At 36.0% G+C, this 23,130-nt stretch overlaps 2 protein-coding genes across 3 annotated transcripts in view; both read left to right on the top strand.

The window, feature by feature from the left end:
* The first annotated feature begins 1,018 nt into the window (after positions 1–1,018).
* Positions 1,019–7,116, top strand: LOC110790247 (uncharacterized). 2 transcript variants are annotated; one of them, XM_021995035.2, is made up of 3 exons: positions 1,019–1,413; positions 3,466–3,759; positions 5,662–7,116. In XM_021995035.2, exons 1-3 carry the CDS (start codon positions 1,258–1,260, stop codon positions 6,868–6,870), a joined length of 1,659 nt encoding a protein of 552 aa, XP_021850727.2. In that variant the 5' UTR covers positions 1,019–1,257; the 3' UTR covers positions 6,871–7,116. The 2 variants fall into 2 exon arrangements, with proteins under 2 accessions (XP_021850727.2, XP_021850728.2); XM_021995036.2 differs by having other exon boundaries at positions 1,067–1,413; positions 3,469–3,759.
* A 4,263-nt stretch (positions 7,117–11,379) lies between these two features.
* The window catches only part of LOC110790246 (two pore calcium channel protein 1A), a 48,047-nt gene continuing 36,296 nt past the window's right edge, over positions 11,380–23,130 (top strand). Inside the window, exons 1-4 of the mRNA XM_021995033.2 lie at positions 11,380–11,665; positions 19,621–19,764; positions 19,925–20,032; positions 20,845–20,940. Of these exons, the coding sequence (XP_021850725.2) occupies positions 11,549–11,665; positions 19,621–19,764; positions 19,925–20,032; positions 20,845–20,940 (465 nt within the window). The 5' untranslated portion in view covers positions 11,380–11,548. The remainder of the gene's footprint in view (positions 11,666–19,620; positions 19,765–19,924; positions 20,033–20,844; positions 20,941–23,130) is intronic.

Below are 23,130 nucleotides of genomic sequence, written 5' to 3' on the forward strand. Positions count from 1 at the left end.
GATTTTCTGCTTCATCTCTGAACTCCTCTCCATTATTTCTCTTCTACCTCTTCTCCATCATTGTCGATCCCTCATACCTCTCCATTCGAAGTTCATCAAAAATAATCAGCAATCGCTATGGCTGGGGTAAAGCAATTGCCTGTTGGATCTGGATCTTCTTCAAATTCAAGTTTTTTTTTTCTTTCTAAATTTTCAACAAGACCACAATAACCAACATCCCAAAACATAAAAAAAACTATATTATTGTAACAGCTCGGGTTTTTACGAACTGACCATCAAGGAAGCCCGAAATTCAAAATTTACCAAAACAGGAACAAAAACGCTAAGGTTCGTAAGTTCACCTTCAATTGTACGATTTTGGAGACGAAATTTGAATGCGCGTGGATGAAGTCACCTATTTCCACAAGAAATCGTTGATGATGTCATGAACCAGTACAATTGTGGTTGAAGTAGCAGTAATGGAGGAGAGAGGAATTGAAACACGGTACAGAGAAGAGAAGGGTTAAGGATTTTTTGAAAAAAAAATGAAACCCTTGTTTAAGTGGCAAGTGATGATGACGTGTCCAATATTTTAGCATGGAAACCAACTCTAGCTTGTCAACATTTTTAACGTTGACTTTGTAACAGGTAACCGGTCATCCGGGCTTAATAATAGTAGTTGGGTCATAAAGGTTGAATTATTTAGAAATATCGCACAGGTAGACTTAATTAAAGAAAATCGGGCAAATGTTGGATTAATAATTACAAATTTTCCTTGACTTTGTAGCAGGTAACCGGTCATCCAGACTTAATAATAGTAGTCGGGTCATAAAGGTTGAATTACTTAAAAATATCGCATAGGTAGGCTTTTAAAGAAAATCGGGCAAATGTTGAATTATTAAGTACAAATTTTCCTAATAATAATAACAATTTGATCTGATCTTATTTTTTCTGATGTTATTTTTTATTCAATCTGATGCAATCTGAATTAAGTTTGTTTCTTAAATAAGGTAGCCTTAATCAATCTTTTAACCCAACCGGCCAACCTCCACATCTTTCTCACTCCTAATCCCATTAAAAAAACCCGTGTCGAATTATTTTTAAAACGTTTTAAAAAGCATCTTCTCGAGCTCTCAAGCTGAAGTAATCGATCTCCTTCCCCAACTTTTCCTTTCCGCCTTATCTGCAAAATAAAAAAACCTAACCTATCGTTTTTTTCTTCTCTTTTTTTTTTAATTCATCCTGTTTTTTCCCTTCAATTAGCTCTTCTGTGTTTTAATGGCGTCTGGATCTTCTGGTCGACCTAGCTCGGGCTCGAAAGGGTTCGATTTTGCTTCCGATGATATATTGTGTTCTTACGAAGATTATGCTGCTAATCAGGAACCTTCAAATGGAAGTCACTCTGATCCATCTCTTGGAACTAATTCTAGCAAGGTATTTGTTTAGCTTTTGATATTTACGGGTATTTTGAGTTTTTGTTAGGGTTAGTTATCCAGTTTTTAGTTGGTGTATTAGCTTTTGATCCGATAATAATCTAGAAATTTGTTGACTCTATTGTATGAAATTTGTGTTGCAAAGTTTATTGTGGCGATTTATGATTACGATTTATTTGAAAAGTTGTGTTGAGGTTTTCTTCATGTATTAATTCGTTGATTTGTGGTCGAATTAGAATATAATGGTTGGTGTGCGTGAAGATATTAGGAATCTGGTTATAAAGCCATAAACTTTGAGATTGGCAATCTGATATACTTTGTTTTCAATTCCTTTAAAGTTGCAACAGATAAAAGACAAGTCAGTATTAGAGGGAATTCTGATTTGGGCTAAAAGGTTAGAATTTGAGGGTATTGAGAGGATGTGTTTGGTGTAGTGTTTTTGTAGGCTTTTCTCTGTTACCCGGTTGTACCCGGTTCTATTAGTTCGCTGATTTGCGCTTTGTTGGTTTGACTAAGATAATAGCTTAGTCTGTTTTGTAGTTTTGCGGGATTCAATATACTGCTCCTTTGTGAATAGTAAACGGATAAATTACTCATGGAAAGTGATTAATTTGTAGTATAAGCGTATCACTATGGGTGATCCTTTACTTGGGCTCATAAACCTTTCACAATTATTTTTTTCTACAAGAGTGAATCCTTATTTTTCAAACCCCTTTTGAGACTCAAACATCCAAAGGTGACATCCAATGGTGAGACTCTTAAAAAGTATTTTTTCATTTATTAATGAATATACTTGCCTTTAAAGAGGGGAAATACCCCTTTGATAAGAGTTATGAAAAATGAAAATTGTTGTCAATTTTGATAACTCGTCTAATAGGGCTCTTCTTTAGCAACATTTTCCTCCTTTTGAGCCCCTATGATCTAATGAAGAGTTTCATAGGAGATAATGGTGCTTTGCTTCTATGATCAAGATGAATTAACTGAAACATTATTAAATTGACCAAGTTAAGCAATCATCACAGTGTTGGTTTCCATGCTTGATGGGTTAAATTTCTGTTTATGATATACTTTTTGGTGATGCATATTGCTTCTGGATTTATTATTGTTAAAATGAAAATTGATATTATTTCTTTGTTTCTTTCCATCAGGTGAAAGTAACCTAAGCTAAGGCTATGCTTTGCTATCTTGAAACTGTCGTTCTCTCAGTCTTTGTGTATTTGAGTGTAGGGGGTAAAGCAGGCCCGGCCCTGAACCGTTCCAAAGTGGGACACAGAACAGGGCCTCATATTAATAAGGGCCCAAAATTGCTGAAAATCTTACTGTAGTTATATATATATGAAAAAAAACCACACAAGCAACACACGTGAATAGGTGAAAGTAAAAGCCTAAAAAGTGAAGTCCACATAAGCAAATTCTCTCTCTTCTTTTTTTACCTTTCCAAGTCAGAGGAGAAGTGAGTGAGGCCTCCACATAATTTTACTGTTTTTACACTGTTAGTTTTGCAGATTTTTAAAAATAATGGTGCATTAGTTTTGCTTAGGGGGCATTTTTTAATATTAGCACATGGCCCTCATTTTGTTTTGGCCGGCCTGGTAAAGCTTCACATATCTAGACCTGTGAACAAAACCATTGGTCGTAGTGGCGGCGCTGGCAGTGGTTTTTTTTCTTCTTCTTTTGTTTGACAAATGACAAGTACCATAATCTCTTTGTATGGAAATCTCAAAGCTATAGATGTCACCTTTTTTCATGCTTGCAGTGTGTAAAATGAAACACCTTAATGTTTTACACTCTTCCCCCAGGCTTTCCTCATCGGCCAAAAAAAAGAAAGAGAAAAGACGGATGTAGTTGGGTTATGAGGAGCTGATCTATACTATAATTTGTGTCAGTTGTAATTTTTCATTTGCTGCAATAATGTTCAATGTAACTTATGTGCAGTAGTGTAATAAGTGTAGCTTATTGTTGATTTGATTTTGTCAACACCCTTTTTCTTGTTAGGTTAATAAGGAGCAATATTAGTTGTCCTTGATGATAAGCGGTTTTTTCCCTTTTTTAGCAGGATTTTCAGAAAAACAGAATTTCAAGGTCGTCGGTGTTCCCAGCAACTAATGCTTACAGTCAGCCAGAGGAATCCTTGAATCAAGAAATGATTTCAGTAGTTGAAAGGACCATGAAAAAGCATGCTGACAATCTCATGCGTTTCCTGGAGGGAATTAGTTCCCGGCTCTCTCAGTTAGAATTGTATTGCTACAACCTTGACAAGTCAATTGGGGAAATGCGTTCTGACTTAGTCCGTGATCATGGGGAAGCAGATTCAAAGTTGAAATTTCTGGAGAAACATCTCCAAGAAGTAAGATACTTTCATTTGATCTTTTAGGTGTCTAGCTGAGTTGCCTTGGTCTGCCAACCACGTGTCTTAATTCATCGAACATCTACTAAAGCATTAAGGAACTAATATTATGGTGCAAAGATTACCCTCTTGGCATTTACTTATGGAGGTCACTTTTTGATGGAGTTTAGTGTTTAGTTGGGCCAAAGTCTTGTGCCTCATGCACTTACGTTGGCAAAACTTTTTTGATCTTAAGATATCTATATTTTCCGCTTTCGGCCATGTATCATGACTAGATGAACAAAAAAAGTCCTGGCTCCAGCTTTAGTAACATATAGGCATAGCATAGGCATCACAGTTTGTTGTAAATGGACTTTCTCAAGTAAATACACTGAGATGCTCAATGTTCACAGACAAAAATATAAAGTAGGATTGTCATGTTGGGGGAGTGGGTTCTGCAGTGTTTTGTTAGGATTGGTGCTAGACTGCTAGTTCTACTTGTTCTCCTTGGACAAATGCTTCTTAATAAATTTGGGGTTTTGATTGCTGAAATTCTGTTGCTTACCTGAATTTCACTTGTGTTATCTTATCTTATTGGCCCTAAAGTTATCTTATCAGGCTTTGTTTTGTCCACCCTATTTCCACTTATTTCAGGAAAAATAAAGGTTGGCCAAGTATAATTTATAACTAAAAATATATTTTGAAAGTTCAGATAAGATAAGTGGAAACATAAGTGAAAATCAGGTGAATAGAACGCAACATTATTACCTCTTATCTTGTTTTATATTATCTTATTGACCCTTATTGGAAGTTATAAAAAATGTGTCCTTTGAACTTATTGACCCTTATCTTATCTTATACGAAGTATTTTCTTATCTGAACTTATCTTATGTTATTTTATTTTATCTGAACCTATTGACCCTTCTTTTATCTTATATTATCTTATCTATGAACATAAGGTGAACAAACAGAATAGAGCTTAATGTGAACAACATTTGTTTTGGTTAAAATGTGAACATGATTTAAAGTTATATACTTCTTTCGTTTAGAAATAGTTGCACCATTTTGACTTTGTACATTATTCATATATTAACTTTTACTCTCTTTTTACACATACATAAAAAATAAATATTCTCATATAAAAAAGTTGTTTGATTGTGGCAATGTCTACTTTCAAAATGTATATATATAAAAATATTTTACTAATAAATAATTAAAGATATTATCAGTCAAAATTGTGCATTGCATTGGCGAACGTGAAAGTCAAAGTGGTGCAACTATTTCTAAACGGAGGAAGTATTACTTAGTTACATTTATTTTATACACTTCCTCTGTTTATAAATTATAATTGTATCGTTTACCTAATTTGGAAGTTGCATATTAATTGTATCATTTCCATTTATGGTATGCCTTAATGTTCTACATGCTTTTTGATTTTGTTCACACCAAATACCCATTGTACCCTTGTACGCATTTTTTCCCTCCGTTGTTACCCCACTTTTTCTGTCTTTTGTTTGTAGTCAAATGGCCATTTTCGTATTTCCACCCTTTACTCCCTTTCTTACATCTTTTGCTTTTACCAAATGGTGCAATTACAAACAAATGGAGGAAGTATTAGTAGAAAAAATATAGTCGAGTAATACACGAAACAGTGAAAAAATCAAATATGGAACAATTAGAAAGAAACGAAGGGAGTATACTTTTTCTAGTGTGGAGATGGTTATTTCCATTTTTGTACATTGCTTAAGTCGATGTTACATCTTGATGTACCTAAATAGGTATGGTTTTTGTGTGTGGCATGTGTGTGTGCGCGCTCTTGTTTGCAAGATGCTCATTAAACCTTGGTCTTTTAACCTTTTGCCTCTTATGTCTCATCGTTTCTTAGTTTTGTGCTTAAATCCTTTTCTTTTCATCTAATTGTAGGTCCACAGATCTGTTCAGATTCTTAGGGACAAGCAAGAATTAGCTGAAACTCAAAAAGAACTTGCCAAGCTTCAGCTTGCACAGAAAGAAACCTCGTCTGGAGCTCAAGATGAAAGATCTACTGGTTCTGCATCTGAGTCAAAGAATGATGATATATCAGATACTCCTAGCACCCAATTGGCTCTGGCCTTGCCTAATCAAATTGCCCAACAACCCTCTCACCCCGCTGCACAACAGCAATCTGTTGCACCTACACAACCATCAGCACAAAGTCATAGCCAGCTGCACCCTTATTACTTGCCTTCTAATCAGTTACCAAACCCTCAAGCACAATCACATCCTTCATATGTTACAGCTGATGCTCAGTATCGAGTGCCTCAGTTAGCACCACAAGCTTCCCAACCATCACAAACTCAAGTGAATCAGACTCCACAGGCCCAACAATTTTCTCAGTATCAGCAGTGGCCCCAACAAGTTTCCCAACCTATGCAAATGCCCCAGCAACCACCAGTACAAGTACAACCATCCCAGCAACCACCAATGCAATCATCCCAGCAACCACCAATGCAATCACAGAATCAGATCAGAGCTCTAACTCCTCAGTCAAGTATCTATCCCCCGTACATGCCTAATCAATCTACCAATCAGCCTCCTCAAGAGGCAATATCAAGCAGCATGCCGATGCAGATGCCGTTTCCAGGAATGTCACAGGCAGGAAGTAATCGTCCAGAAGGAATGCCTTATGGGTATGGAGGGACCAGTAGACCTGTTCAACCCCAGCCTTCCCCTCCACACATGAAGGGTGGTTTTCCATCTCAACCAGGTGATGGATATCCAACTGGTGGATCTCACCCACCATCTTCTGCAGGGACATACATGTTATATGACAGTGAAGGAGGTCGATCTCATCACGCTCCTCAATCAACTAACTATTCTCACGGCGGTTATCCTCCATCAAATCCTTCACCTCCCAACATGCCTCCTCCAGGAAGTAACAGTCTTATGATTCGCAGCCCTGCCCCCCAACAATATGTTCGCAATCATCCTTATAATGATCTCATTGATAAGCTGGTGAGCATGGGTTACAGGGGTGATCATGTTGTGAGTGTGATTCAAAGGCTTGAAGAAAGTGGGCAAGCTGTGGATTTTAATGCTGTGCTTGACAGGTTGAATGGTCATTCCTTAGGGGGTTCTCAACGAAGCTGGTAATTGTGAAAGTAAATCCCGGTCTAGTGCAACTGCATCTATTATCATTGCGGTTGCATTCATCATCCATGTTTATAATAAAAGACTAATATGATATGCACGGTATTTTGTTGCATTTGGATTTAGAGGTCCGAGATCATTGTATATTTGTGACCTTGCTGCACGTTGTCTTTCTGTACCCAGACCGCTTGAAGGATTGTGACAGTCTTGCTTTTTTTACATGTAAGATTGTCCTTTATTTACTCTTTACTACTGTTGAGAGTTTGTCTAAAAATCTCTTTAGGTGATCAAGAGGGCTCCCTTGTGTTGCTCGTTTCCTATTGATAGACATCTTTACCCGTTTGAAGAATGATTAATCCTTTTCAAATCAACTTTTCTAACAAATTGCCCAGTCTAGCATGGGGAAGTTGATGTCAAAGAAGATAGAAAGGGGGCATGTCTTGAAGACTTTCACACGTATAAGACAGATTATGTTAGTATTAAAAAAAACCAAATTATACAGTTTGGTTGTGTTGCTTGTTGCTTGTTTCCTGTTGATATGTATCTTTTGACTGTTTGGAGAATAAGTCAAGGCTCTCCATTGTGCTGATGTTTTATTTTAGATTAATCTTTTTCAATTTAACTTCTCTGACAAATTGCCCAGTCAATTTCCTCTCAGAAAAATCTGCGTGTGTTCTTCTCACTTGCATAGTGAGTCTTTAGGGTTTTTGGATTTCAGGAGTTATCCTCAGATTAACAAGTGAATTTCCAACCAAAATCCTTTCTCTAACACTTGTCAACAACCTTATAACCTTATTTAATACGGGTACTTTTAAGGGGCGTTATGTTCACCTTAAAAATAAAATAAGTGTCGGTTCCAATAAGTTCAATTAAGATCAGGTATTGATAATACAGGCTAACCGCTTCTCTCTCTAATTTTTTTTCCTCTACCTTCTCTCTAACCCACCGCCTCAACTGCTTTCATCAAATCCCTTTCTCGCCGGCGATCGGGGTTTTCACTTCGTTAGATCGCCATCGCCGGCGAGTGATTGTTGTTTATGTTTGTTTTTCTAGTTTAATTTAGTTTTGGTTTCTTTGTTTGGCCGATTGGTGCTCTCGAAGGTTTTCATACTTAGTGTCACCTCAACTTCGCGGCGGCCGGTTGTTAGGTTGTTCATTTGGGTCTTCTGTCAGTATCGTTCGGGTGGCGGTCAGTTGGGCGTGTTTGGGAGTATTTTGCTGGGCTTGATCGGCTTTCGGTGCTCATCTGCCACCGTCTTGGGTGGTGTGTGGGCTTTGCTGATTCGCCTCTGTGGCTACTCTTCTTCCTCTTTGCCAAGGTTCAATCTGCAAGGGGTTTCTCCGGCTGTTATATATGTCCGTTCTGATAGGTATGCGTCTCTTTCTTTATCCTCTGGTTAATAAATTTCCTTTTGAGGGTTCTGTTGGGTGTATGGGTTGGTTGGTGATTTGGGGTTGCTTGAGTTCAATTTGCCAAGTTAGTAGTTTTTCTACTGTGTTGTGTTGGCTTGGTTGATCTGGATTAGTTTCTCATCTTGGGGGATTGTTGGTTTGTGGCTTTCGACGAGTCAAGGGGTTGTGCTGGTTTACTGGGGTTTGCAGGAAGAAGTTTCACCTTGCTCAAGGTGTTTGATCAAGGTGTTGGACCTCTCCTATGTGGGGGAGGGAAATCAGTGTTGTGCCATTCCTGGGGATGTTAGGTTTAGGTATTCCTTAGGAGGTTATTTGATGGAAGAGTTTGTCTCTGGTTTGGTTGAGAGGAGGGGATTTTCGTCTGCGTACGGGGTTGTTATTCCTGTTGTGTTCGTTGTTAGTTTGTTGGTGATGACTTTGTTAGTCATCGCTGTTAATCGATCTATTGAAGGGGGCTCCCTAGCTTTGTTTGGGGTAAGCAATGTCCTCCAGTTTCTTGCTACTTTCTTTAAAGGAGGTGCGAGAAGAGGGCCTGCATTTAAATGCAAGGTTTCTCACGGTAGAGTCATCAAGGAAAGTGTCTCTCCGAGCAGTGGTTTGAGACTTCTAGGTGGTCGTTTGGTTGTTCGACCTCTGGGAGTGGTGTCATGTTCTGTGTCTGTGTGTTTTGTTGTTGTTGAACAGGTTGCATTCTCCGTCAGGGGTTTTCTTCTCTTCTCATCATCTTCCATCACCAAAGAGTTTCTTCGTATCTGCAATAGTAAGGCCTCATTGCCGGTGTCATTATCCCACCATCGCCATCTCCACGCTTCCAATGTATTGTATGTGGTGAGAGTTAACGTTTTAGTTATGGCTGGTTTCAGTTTCAAGTGGTTTTCCAGGCTCCGACCTACTGTGTTAGTTCATGGCATTTCATCGAGCACGTTCATTGACCATCTCTGTGATGTTTCTTGTGTCTGTAGGTCTAATAAAATAAGTGCCAGGTCCAATAATTTCCATTTAAAACTACAACATTTTAAGTCTGTAAGTGAATTTAACTCAGCTATGTTCATATAACTCAATTGATTCAGATCGATTGTTCATGGTTCCCTTTTAGCTTTTCACTACTTTATGAGGCCCGAAGACCTTGTTTAGTAAGTTGAAACCTTATACCCATATAGAGGGGCTGATCAGTATTAAAGAAAAGGTTGGATTTAATTGGAATGAGTCTTGATTGATACCTTTGTGATCACTTACTTAATTCCAAGATAAAAACAGTCGTGAATAAATGTTGTTTGTATGATTGTTGAGTCACAACAGAGTTTAATTTGTAAATCATGTAAAGTGAAACTGAGTAGCAATAGCTTTAGACTGTGCACGTCTAAAGTGACGGACAATCAGGAGTTGGGGTCATGGGTCGCCTATGGCTTTTTATGGGGCCGGATTGATCACCGGTTCTATTTTATTCAAAAGTCCCTCGATATCGTACGTCTTTGGGGTTTACGGAGTCGCGCCCGTACCTCGTCTTCCGTAGTGAAGAAGTTTCTAGTAGCAACTCGGTCCATTGACTATTTCAATTAAAATAATGCTATTGTTATAAAAGTCTAGTCCAGTCTAGCCTAGTCTAGTTAAGTGTGATCTTCAAATTAATATGTTTTGTTTGCCCTTACTTATGTTTCATTAGCATCATGTTAGGATTGTTCGTTTAATAGAATCATGTTAGGATTATTATTGTGTTAATATGTAGTACTCAGCTTTGCTGATTACGTGCTTTGTTTGTGTGTGTTGATCATGGCTATGCCTTATTGATCCTGTGATGACCCATTTTGGTGAGCAGTCTCTAAGGATCAATAAGCATTGTCCATCTACAGGTTTGAAGATGATGCATCATTGGGATCGGGATTAGAGAGCTTGTATATATTTTGTTTTGCTAAGTGACTTGGGTTGTTAAATTGGACTTCAAACTTGTCATACTATTTACATTTTCTTATTCTCGTTGATTGGTTTTTGGGATTTATTCTGTAATTGATTATTTATAAACCTAAAGTTAGTTTTATGTTTTCCGCTGCAAAATTCTGAATAAGCCGTTACGTTTTCACATGGGCGATAATGCCTTGATAATTATCTACGTTTTATATTAAAAAGTTATTTTAGAAAATAGAGAATTGTCGGGTGTTACATACAAGTAGTTTACAAACTTTTGATGTTTTATCTTTTACTCTTCTAAATTGATTTTTCTGCTTGTGTAGTTGTGTTTTCTAGTTATTATAATTATTTAGTTAGCACTAAAATATGACCACAAAATATTAATAATTGTTTTTAAGGGGGGAAATATTAAATTTCTTTTACTTGTGTATTTTGACTATTTGAACTTCGTGTCCCCGTCTCCTACCGTTTGAGGATTTCCCGTTTTTTCGTATCCATTTCCGTTTCACGTTCTAAGTAAGCAAATAGCTGTGAAAGGACCTTCTAAATTGCGCTCATTACAGGCCCGTCGAATCCAAAAGCTTCGCGCAACATATTGGACAACTACCTTAGAACTTTTTCCCCAAAAAAAGGCAAATTTGCTAAAAATGACTTTTTATAGTTCAAAATTTGCGAGAAAGTACCTTATAAGGAATACAATTTTTTAGGTGAAGTCAAACCTTAAATTTTAATTTTTTTGCGAGAGACAACCTGATACCATTTTCTGGCACTGACTTCCGTTTTTCGGCTGTTAACCATCATGTGCAGGGCACATGGTCTCACTTTTTTCTTTTCTCACCCTTTTCCTCCAAAATCCCTAGCTATAAAAGCTAAAAACAAAAAAACAAAAATCCAAAGTCAATGCCGGAAAGTGAGTGAAAAGGTGAACATAGCTAAATTTGACAACGGTCAAAGGCCGAAAAATCAAAGTCAATGCCGGAAAGTGCCACATGTTGTCTCTTGCAAATATTTTTTACTTTAATATCTGACTTCATCAAAAAGAATTTATAAGGTCATTTCTTGTAAATTGTAAAAAAATCCGTATAAAATATCTCTTTGACAAATTTGAAAAACTTAAATAAATTGAATTTTCATCCCAGGTGTCAACTTTCCTATCGTAAAGTTTAACATCACATGACATTTTCGTACCACAGAGTCAACAAACATTAAAAATACTCATTCAAGTCCAAATCCAAATCTAAATCTAAATCTCCCATATTCCCATCACATTATTCACATTACCGACAATTTTCTACGGAGTAGTTTGTTCCTGCATTTTCCAAGATTGCAAATCCCCATTTTTAACTGTATTTCTACGAGAACGATGGAAACACCATTTTTGAGAGGAGAGAGTAGCAATCGCACGCCCACCTTCAGTCGCAGGTCTGATGCAATCACTCGTGGCTCTGTTTATGAAAGGGCTGCTGCTCTTGTTGATTTGGTAACTTTATTTTTTTCACTTTCACTTTCTAATTCTTCCTTATTTATTTTCATTACTCCGATTTTTTATTTGTTTGTTGTTCGGTGTTGGATTTTGTTTGGTAGGATTTTGTACATAAGATTTCTATATTAGCAATATATGTCTGTTGCTAGATAAGTAATTCTTTGTTTTTTCTGGGTTTATATTTTTGAGGATTATAATAATAGCTGTTGACGGTATGTTTGTAGTTGCCAGCCCTATATTAACAGGGTTAATATAATGGAAATTGTGTGAAACACTATATTTGAGTTTTTTGGTTTTGTGAATTGCTATATATATATATTTAAAAAAAAAATTTAACTAAGTTATAAGTTTGGTTTGTTTGACTAACACTACCATTTAACGTTTTCCTTTAATATTTTCCATCGTATATTTCTTCTATTATTTTATATAGCTCTATTCATTTGCCGTTTTGTTCATTTTCTATATTAAATAACTGTTGTTGTACTGGGGTTCAAAAACGGAAACATTAACGAAAAACGTCAAATGGTAGTGTTAGTCAAACAAACCAAACTTATAAGGTTTTAAAATATAAATTTCTTTTTAAAAGGTAGCAATTCACAAAACCATCAAACTTAAAGGTACAAATTTTCCTAATCTAATATATATATATATATATATATATATATATATATATATCGGTTTTTTCATGAAATGCCCCCGAGGTTTCACGAAATTCACCAAATACCCCTGCGCGTTTCAAAATACATAATATACCCCTATTTTTTTCGTATTGTTCACCAAATACCCCTATTTTGACTTTCCGTTAGTCCTCCGTTAAGTCATGTTTATAATTCACCAAATGCACATGTTTATAAACTTTTTACACAATATACACCTATTTGTAAACTTGTTTGCACCAAATACCCAAACTGCTTTTAAACTGCATAATTTAAATCTAACGGCTAATTTGCAGTTCTAAATTTCCTAGCAATGAAGTAGAGCAGTTTGTAACAAATTTCCAGCAATAAACAGGGATTATATTCCATAAAAAGCTGATTAATTTGCATAGTAGCTTTACAAATACTCTGAATAATAATACCCTTGCAATGAACATTTACAATCACTCTTGTACTACAAGGCATTGCCCTGCTTACATAAGATATGACCTTCGTGGGCTTCGTCACAATAAAAATAATCATTCTTACAAATTTAGTGTTCTCGTTGAACCAACTGTGTATGCTATCAGTAATTTTGTGTTTACACTTTACATCAAAATCTAAAAATGCATGAAAAATGTCAGTTGCTTAGCTTGCCTTAGGCCCAAGAGACAAAGAGCAGCAAATTGAACTGGTGTGACATGAGCTTGTGGAGACAGCAGTTGGTTGGCACCAAGAAGTTCATTAGCAGCACCAAGATCAGATGGCCATAATAAAATGACAAAACCAGAGATCATCAGATTAGGTGCTGCCCTGCCAACTGCAAACAATATCTTGGAACTCAGATACAATGGCAAACCAATGACTATTAAAGAGAATAGGCAAGAAGCTTTTGAGACATGATTTTGGAGGTACCAACCCCAACACTTAATCAAACAGACAAGATTCTCCTTAGATATACTTGAAAGCAAAATACACAATAGGTAAAAATTCGAGGTTGAGCAGAATTCTGTTTGGGCCATAACTAAATGTTTTTATCACAAACCATGATATCTTATCATCATTCTCAGGAGTGTTTAACTTTAAAGTAGGACCCTTAATGGTAATGCTCTCCGTAGTCATCATTTATCAAAGGTTTATCAAAAGTTTAAGACCTTCAATACTCATGAAGTCATGAAGCATATACAATCATACACATTTACACCATTCACCTGTTTCACAACAATGATTATCTCTCTAATTTCACAAAGGCCCGCTTTGTTCAAGTGAAACTTTTTTCCAAATTAACCAAGACTACAATCATAATGCACCACAATCAAAATCTATCATGCCAGATGCCATCAAATTCCACAAATTAAATTTCACAAATTCCACAAATTTTACATAATAAACAGGAGGGGGGTTGTAGGTAACCTGGACTTGTGATTTTCCAAATTGATTAGAGTTGAACACGAGATTAGGTTTTCCGTGATCGTCAACCCAATCTTCGCAAGCTTGCCAATCGTCCATTAAACAAGCTTCCTTGCTGAAAGCATTCGGGTCAGGGTCCATATATTGCGGGTCAATCACAAAAATTGGGTACACAAAATTCGATTCTGTAGCAGCTTGTTCAAGAGTCGGGTTACCGTGGATTCAGAATCCCTTTCGGAACCACATTAGAGAAGAATTGGATGAAGCCGCCATTTTTGTGATAATTGAAGAAGTTTTAGCGTCTGGAGTTTGGTAGGGAGAAGGAGGTGGTTCGAGGAGAGAGAATTGAGAAGGCGCCGTCGTCTTCTCCTTCCTTAGCTGCCGCCGCGCCGTCTTCTCTTTCCTTCCTCGATCTCCTCTCGCCGCCAGCCTTCAACCTTCGTCGGCGGCAATGGTGGATTCTTCGGACTTCCTACCACCTGCACTACCAAATCACCGGAAGAAGAGACTTGTATTTCTGGGTAATTTGAGGTGAATCAATGGCTATTGATGAATTGGGGGTGAGATTGAAGATGGGTAAGAAAGAACAGAGGAGATGAGAGGAGAGAGAAGAAAAGAGTTTTTTTTTTAAAGTTAAAATGTAGAATATAGGTAAATAAGGGTATAAACGTAAATAAATACTAACGGAGCACTAACGGCCGTTAAATCCAAGGGTATTTGATGCACTTTATGTTTACATAGGGGTATATTATGTATTTTGAAACGCGCAGGGGTATTTGGTGAATTTCGTGAAACCTCGGGGGCATTTCATGAAAAAACCGATATATATATATATATATATATATATATATATATATATATATATATATATTATATATATATATATATTTTCAATAGCATTTAGAGCATTCACGTAGGATTGTCCAGTCACAAAATCATTATTAATATATTTTTAATTAATTAAAACATATAAAATGAGTTCTTGATAGTATAACAGATATGTTTAATGGGAAGATAAACTTATTATCTAATAATAAGATAAAGATACATATATTTTTTTTTTAAAAAAGCAAAAAAAAACCAGACAATTACTCCCTCCATTCCTAAATGATCTTCCTATTTGGTGTTTGGGGTGGAAAATAAGAAAATGGAATCTTGTAATGATTGGGTGTAAGAGTAATGATTGAGTGTAAGAGAAAATAATAAAAAAAATGAAGAAAAATAATAAAAAAATGAAGGAGAGAGTATATTTTTATGAAAGTAATAAAAAATCATAAAAGTGGGGTTGGGTGAGTGAATGAGGAAATGTGAATGAATTAAATAAGGGGTGGTGGGGAAATTTATGGTAAAAAGTCATGTCCAAAAATAGAAACAGGAAGATCAAATAGGAACGACATTTATAGAAACAGGAAGATAAAAAAGGAATGGAGGGAGTATCATATAATTAAAGTAAAAATAAAAAAGATAATTTCAAGAAGAATTCAATTAGGACTGAACTACTGAGTATTATGCTTTATATATTTATAGTTAGGCCATGCATAGAAATCAAATAAGTGATAATATATACGTAGTACTACGATATAGATTAGAGAAAATCATTGTCAAAGTAGAGAATGGTGTGGAACAAACATTTATCTTATTTGTATACTAATATAAGAAGTAGAATTTAAGCTTTTAAACAAAAGATATTAACATCAAACCGTACATCGCACGGGTTTAAAACTAGTTGTATAATACTAGTTGTTGACGGTTTACTTTGCGGATGCTGATGTGTTATTAAAAGGCAATAGTGTTTATTCGCAAGTCAATGACTATATATCTATTACATCCATACTAATACTCCCTATTTAATAGCTTACAAGTTTGCAACAAATGTAGAGTACCACGTGTCCCTGCTCGAAAGCATTTTCCCATTTTATATTTATTTAAAATACATGCCTCTTCCTCCTTCAATTTCACGTCTCTACGCCAACAACAACAACAAAGCCTTAGACCCAAAATGATTTGGGGTCGGTTAACATGAATCGTCATATGAGATCGTCATTGTGACCAATCAAACCAGAAAGGAACGAGAAGTTGAAAGAATAAACAAGGAAAAGGAAGAAAGTGGAATTAATGAAAGTAAAATAAGATATATATATATATATATATATATATATATATATATATATATATTCCTCAATCCCAAGTATGCTCATATCGTCTCATTCACCTTTCTCCAAGTTTTCTTAGGTCTTTCCCTACCCCTTGCTATTCTATCACTTTGCCACCCTTCTAGGCTTCTAGCCTCGTAACCGGAGCATCACTTGATCTTCTGCTTACATGCCCAAACCATCTTAAACTCAATCGGTGCAACCACTACTTTCTTCCTAATAATCTCATTACTCAAATTATCCTTTCTTGTATGCCCACACATCCAACGTAACATGGGCATCTCCGTGCCGTATAACAACGCTGGTCGAATGTTTCACTGCCAATCATCTTATGCACGTGACAATGTTTCACTGCCAACATTCCGTGCCGTATAACAACGCCGGTCGAATTGCCGTGCGGTGAAATTTTCCCTTCAATCTTTGGGGCATGCCTGGGTCACATAGGAACCCTCGTGGCACTTTTCCACTTCAACCAACCTGCTTTGATTCTATGAGCCACATCGCCATCCAATTCCCCATCATTTTGGATAATAGATCCTAAATAACGGAACATTTCAGAACCTTGGACAATTTTTCCATCTAAGGTAATCACCCCTGTCTCTTTGTCTTGGACTCCACTAAACTTAAACTCCATATATTCCGTCTTGTTTCTACTAAGCCTAAAACCCCGAGATTCCAAAGTTTTTCTCCATAACTCCAACTTACTTTCCACCCTCCTTTGGTTTCATCGATCAACACAATATCATTTGCAAACATCATGCACTAGGATATACCATCTTGAATTGATTTCGTCAATTTGTCCATGACTATAGCAAAAAGAAACGAGTTAAGTGAGGAACCTTGATGCACTCCAATCGTAATGGGGAATTCTTCGGTCTTACCAACACTAGTTCGCACACTCGTGCTAACTCCCTCATACATGTCCTTGATGATATAAATATACTTATTCGGAATTCCTTTCCCACTTAATGCCCACCAAAGAATTTTCCTCGGTACCTTATTATACGCCTTTTCCAAATCAATGAAACCATATGTAAATCCTTCTTCTTATCTCGATAATTCTCCATTAGTTGCCTTATAAGATGAATGGCCTCCATAGTCGATCTCCTAGGCATAAATCCAAATTGGTTCTCCGAAATCTTCACAGTTCTCCTTAATCTTTGCTCAATAATCCGCTCCTAAAGTTTCATAGTATGACTCATTAGTTTGATTCCTCGATAGTTGGCCTGGACATCACCCTTATTCTTGTACAAGGGGATGATAGTACTTTTCCTCCACTCTAATGACATCTTATTAATTCCCAAATTTTGTTGAAAAGAGTTATTAACCATACAACCCCTCTCTTTCCCAAGCATCTCCAGACTTCGATAGGTATGTCATCGGGCCCCACTGCCCTCTTGCGTCCCATCTTTTCCAATGCCATTTCGAATTCTCTCTTTTGAATTATTCGCATAAAGTCTAGGTTAACCATATCCTGAGGGATATTTGTATCTCCAATATCGCGCCCTTGATCCCCGTTGAACAAGTTATCGAAGTAGAACCTCCATCTATCATTGATTTCCTTATCTCCCACCAAAACTTTTTATCAACATCTTTCACACATTTAATCTTCCCGATGTGTTCTTTTTACGTGGTTTGTTCCATTTAGTTTAGGAGATCCGGAGAAAGAATTGAGTAACGAGAATCGAGATTAGTTTAGATAAAGTAGTACTCCCTCCGTTCTCAAATGATAGTCTTAGTTTGACTTTTTCACAGCTTCAATTAATTATTTAAACTTAAATATCTCCAAATACGTATTTTAAAAATTATAAAATTTGATATTGTAAAATTATACACCGAAACGAATAATCAATTGTGAACAATGTCAATATTCCAAGTAAGAGTAACATTCGAGAAAAGAGGGAGTATAAGGCTCATAAGTTTATATAAGTTGAATTAAGTTAGGATATGTTTAGTTTAGGGCTAATAAGTTTCGAGCTTATATCACAACTAAAATTAGTTACAATTTCACATAAGTTTGAGAGTTAAGGATAAGTTTCGTGTGGGGTTAATAGTTCCAAGCTTATATCACAAATGAATTAATTTTCTAGTCGAATAAGTTCACATAAGTTACGTTCAGGTCTTTGTTCTGAATCTTCTGATTAGATTGAAATTTTCATGACAAACGAATACACCAAAAGTGTGAACCTTGCCAAGTTCCTTCGAGTACAACGGTAGAACCCTAATTACTTAACAGAATTTTAGTTTACACAGCATTGGAATTGCCTTTCTTCTAGTGAGTTTGCGATTTGTGTGTATGTGTGCGCACACGTTATGTTAAGTCTCTATTTTCATTTTAAAGGAAAATGCTATATTTGACTGTGATGGCTTAAACTCAATGAGTGATCAAACGTCGTCAAAAGTGTATTAACTATAATGTAATATGAGAGATTTTAAATTCATCTATACTATTTTCTTCCCTAGATAATAAAAATAAAAACGTTTTTGCACTCGTATGTTATTAGTTGGAAAAGATATTCAATATTCATCTTGGAGACAACCAAAAAAGCAATACAAATGACTGTAAGACCCTGTTTTTTTCAATTTATTTATACTTATTTTGACAAAATAAGTTCAGAGTTCAAACAAAATAAATTTTCTAGATAGTTTCAGACATAATAAGCTTTTCCAGAAAAATTAAGTTGAACCAAACAAATCTCTTAAATTAAGCATAGTCTTGCATGATTTTGAAAAGCCCTTTTTCTTAATTAATAAAAAGGGTCGTCATTAATACTATCTCCATTCCTTTTTGTTTTATTTGTTCCTATTTTTTCTTAATACCTTTTCCTTTTCTCATTCCTATGTATGGTGTTTTACTCTTTTATCCTCTTACCCACACAAAAGTCCTATTTCTGCCCTCATGCTACCCAGTCAAACGCTCTCTATCATCTTATCTTAATTTAAGTGCAATTGTAATCGTAAAGAACATTTGGAGGTAGTAAGTTTGTAGTCAAATAGTTTTTTGATTGTAAGAAATGATAAAAGCATAAATTTTCAACAAAAACTTATAGGTTTGGTATTTCATTACTCCCCCGTTCCTAAAAGTTCTTTACGTTTTTCGTTTCTGGCTGTTTTTAAAAGTTCTTTACACTCTACTTTATTGCATTTTTGACATATAAATTTTACATTTATTCCCTCTTTTGGCCTACCACAACATACAACTTGCAATATTTTATTGTTGGAGTCCACCATAACTTAGCCACTCAATTTCATCTAATTGCATTGTTAGGCAATATATAACCACTCATTTTTCCACTTGTTACTCCACCAACACATGCTCATCAAAGTTCCTTAATTACCGTGCAAATAGTAGCGCAAAGATCATTTGGGAACGGATGTAGTATTTTTCAAAGACATTTTTGATAGTTCATGTATGTTGGTATCGGATCCATACTTCTATAACCTTTAATGACGCATGTCACATTCTCACATTGCCTTAGAAGGTGCGAGGGCAACAATCTGTTTATGAAGGACTATGTGATTTGCCATTTTGTAAATGTGAGAGGATTGACGGGATTTTCAATTTAGATGCTTTGATGTATGTGTATCATATCTGTTTTCTATTGTGCAATCTTTTGTATCTTAAAAATTGGGCTCTAGCTATCAGATCCTATGTCTTATATCAATTTAATACTCAGTAGTAGTAATTAAGACTTGTGACAATATCTGCAGTTCAACGTTTGTCAAGTCTCTTCAGGAATTGTTCATTGTGCAGGCAGAAGATGGTGTTGGTCTACCAGAAGAGATTCTTGATGGATCGGACTTTGAAAGTTCAGCAAAATTGTATTTTGTTTATACTCGCTTCGATTTTCTTTGGACGCTCAACTATTTCGCGTTGATAGTCATCAGTTTTATCGAGGTGATTTTGTTTTCTTCTTTGATCTCATATCTATTGTTTTCTTATATTACTTTTAAAGAACTAGGGAGTAGGGACCAACTTTTGTCAATTTAAAGGCTGTTAATGACGAGGATTTTCAGTTCTGAAATCTTCCTTTTTCCTGTGCTCAAATCCTCTGCAGAGACCTTTATGGTGCGGGAAATACAGTGAACATTCTTGTAATGATAGGGACTATTATTTCCTGGGTCAACTTCCATACTTAACCGGTGTTGAATCTCTTATAATTGAGGTATGCAATCTTTTTTGGTTACCTTTCTGTAAGGCTTGGTTATTTAAAACGATTTTTCTTTAGTTTCTGTTTATATAATTCCACTAATGATTAATTAGCATCCGGAGACATGAACATGGCGTTGACTCGTTGAGTGCACATAGTTTGTTATATCTTTCATTCTCTTAGAAATATTTCTAATATTTTAGCCCATTTGAATTTGGAGTTGTCTAAAGCAGAGTAGATGACTGTAATGGTCTCCTTTTGAACAATAAATATGCGTTTGGTAATGCCAGTTTTCGGAAGATATGTATTTAATTTGAGTTCTTAGTTCCGCTAACCTTGACCCCCAAAATAGGGTCAAGGGTGGCCGTTACAGGATGAAATAATAGGAAAATTAGGCTAGCTGTTAGTAAATTTAAGGTTTCCATCGTCAAATGGTTAAGATTCCAGGTATTGTTTGTTTTAACATGTTGTGCTTATCAATATGTATCAAGAACAGGCTTTCAATGTTAGCTTTTACTTCTTGTCATGTTAGGCATTGGCTTAGAGGATCACGATCGATCAACTGAAATGTCGTGTTTCGTATGGCATTGGGGGGGGGGGGGACTGAATTATTTTGAAAACTTCAGTCTACAGGGAGTCTGTAATGTTTTGGTGGCAAACATCATGTCCTGTCCACTGTCTTTTTACGAAACTCTGCAAAATAATCTTATTTTTCTCTGGATGCCGGACTTGGATGTTTATGATGTCTACATAAATTAAGGACTTTATTATTTGGAAGTTTTTGTCTTTTGTTTTTGTTCTTGTTATAAAATTCTATCTTTTTGCAGGTTATTACTTTATTATTACTACTTGGCCACATTTTGTTTCCAATTGTGTACGAAGGTTCAACTATCTACTGGAAGAAGTCTGTAAATAAATTACAGGTACCTGTTCGTCACTCTTTTCACGTTATACTCTATTCTGCTTTCATGTCTCTCTTTTTTCATTATTAAGATTGACTAATTGAGTCTTACCTATTTTTGATATTTTCTTTTTGGCGATTAATAAGGTTTTTGTGTTACTTGAAGTCCAAACAAATAGAGTTCCCATAGTATGCGGGCTTCCTGTCTTTGTGAATGAACCCACTATGGGCACCATGCCACCATCAATTACCTCAACACACACAATAGTCTGGAAGATCAGTTGGCTGAGGCATTAGTAATATGCACTTCCTAGGATATATATTTCTTTTAATGCGCATCATCTGCTCTTTTCTGGAAACAAAAACATGGAATTTCAATGTTTTTGCATTAATTCTAGATTATGGAATTAAAATTCTACCATTAAGCCCTTGGTTTTCATATTATAACATCAACAAAATACTTATAGTTGAGAGAGGAGGAAGGAAAACTATAAATCATCAAGTTCTGATGATTTAGAGATAGAAATAAAAAACCGATGAACAAACATCTCGGTTAAGAGAGAGAAAGAGATAGAGTTTTAGAGAGAGAAAGCTTAGAAATTAGATTGATTGAAATTGTGTTTGTTCCTCAGACAAAGAGGTGGATTCTCTGTAATAAACGAAATAGAAAGCGCGTACCCTATACCGTTGTCAGGATCGGGATCCCACTTTGGATCGGTGGAAAGGGTAGGATCAGATCGTGAGACCGTAAGATCCTACGAATTTGATAAAATAAGTAACTAAAATGATATTGTATGACTTATTATACTAATTTTGAGTAAAATATAAATTTAAAACACAAAATTTACAAAGCTTTAGTACTTCGTATAATGTTTCTTTTCCCCAAATATATACTTTGACTAACTTTAACCTTTCAATCTAATTTTTTGCGAACAGTTTAAAAGTTGCTATTGATCTTCTACAAATATACAATGTTACGCAATTTTCAAGTTTTTTAATATATCTTTGCAAAGTAATACGATGGAGTAAAAAATATACAATATACCCCAGTCTGCATCACAATATGCTTTCAATACAAGATAATCAGAAGCTAAATAGAGAATCCCTCAGTTGATATCCTCTCCAATATCGCAAGACATGTAAAGCAGAGTTTGAATGAGTTTGAGCGGAGGTTGCAAGAATTGTGCTCAACTGCTGTACAGCATGTGAGAAGTCTGGTCTAGTCATATTGAGATAAAGAAGCTTGTCAATTAATCTCCTGTACACTTAGGATCATCTAAAGTTGGGCCATTTTCAGTTTGAGATTCCTAGGCAATAGGAATGGAGCAGGTTTGCAATCCTCCATTCCGTATCCCTGAGAAGATCCAAAATATATTTTCTTTGGTTCAGAAGAATAGCAGATTCACTTCTTGAAACCTCAATCTCAAGAAAGTATTTCAAGGAACCAAGGTCCTTGATTGTGAAAGCAGTATGTAATGACTTCTTCAAAGCCGCGGATTTTCTAAATCGTTATTACCATTGACCAATAGGTCATCTACATAAGCAACTACAACTGTAAAACTTGTAAAACTTCTTACGGCAACAATTTTGATGAAGAGAGAATAGTCAGTTTGGACTGAGTGTAACCAACAACCAAGAGATGCTTGCTTAATTTCAGATTCCACTGTGTAGCAACCCGTCTTAGACCATAAGATCTTAGTGTTGAAACTTGAAAGGCGCGGGTGCAACAAGGCGCAAAAGTCCCTAGAGCCTAGGTGCACTCCTGCTTTTTGGTGTCAGGGGTGAAAGCCTTGTGCGGAATGAGTGTCTTAGGGCTCGGTGTACACGAGAGATTGTTTGATTAAAACGGGCACTCTTGCCTATTCGAGATAAGAGCGAGGGTCGAGGGTCAATCGGGGCGCTTGTGTGCGCACATCAGGCACAACACAAGTGAGGTTGGCGACGATAATTTATCTGTTGTTTTGACTTTGTTGAGTGTGGGGAGCTTTAGAACAAGCGCTAACACACTATCTATAAAGACATATAACAACGCTAGTAAAAGCAAGACAACTTTTGGGAGTAGGGAGTATTGGTGCATACACCCTAAAGAGGTTTATATTGATTAAGCTAAAAATTACTAGTGAACATATGATTGACAGTAACATAATAATTCTATTTAAACCCTAGAAAACTATTATAAAATTCATAGAAAGCCTTAGATAAGCAAAATACT

The sequence above is a fragment of the Spinacia oleracea genome, chromosome 2, assembly GCF_020520425.1.
Source record: "Spinacia oleracea cultivar Varoflay chromosome 2, BTI_SOV_V1, whole genome shotgun sequence".
NCBI classification, from domain to species: domain Eukaryota; kingdom Viridiplantae; phylum Streptophyta; class Magnoliopsida; order Caryophyllales; family Amaranthaceae; genus Spinacia; species Spinacia oleracea.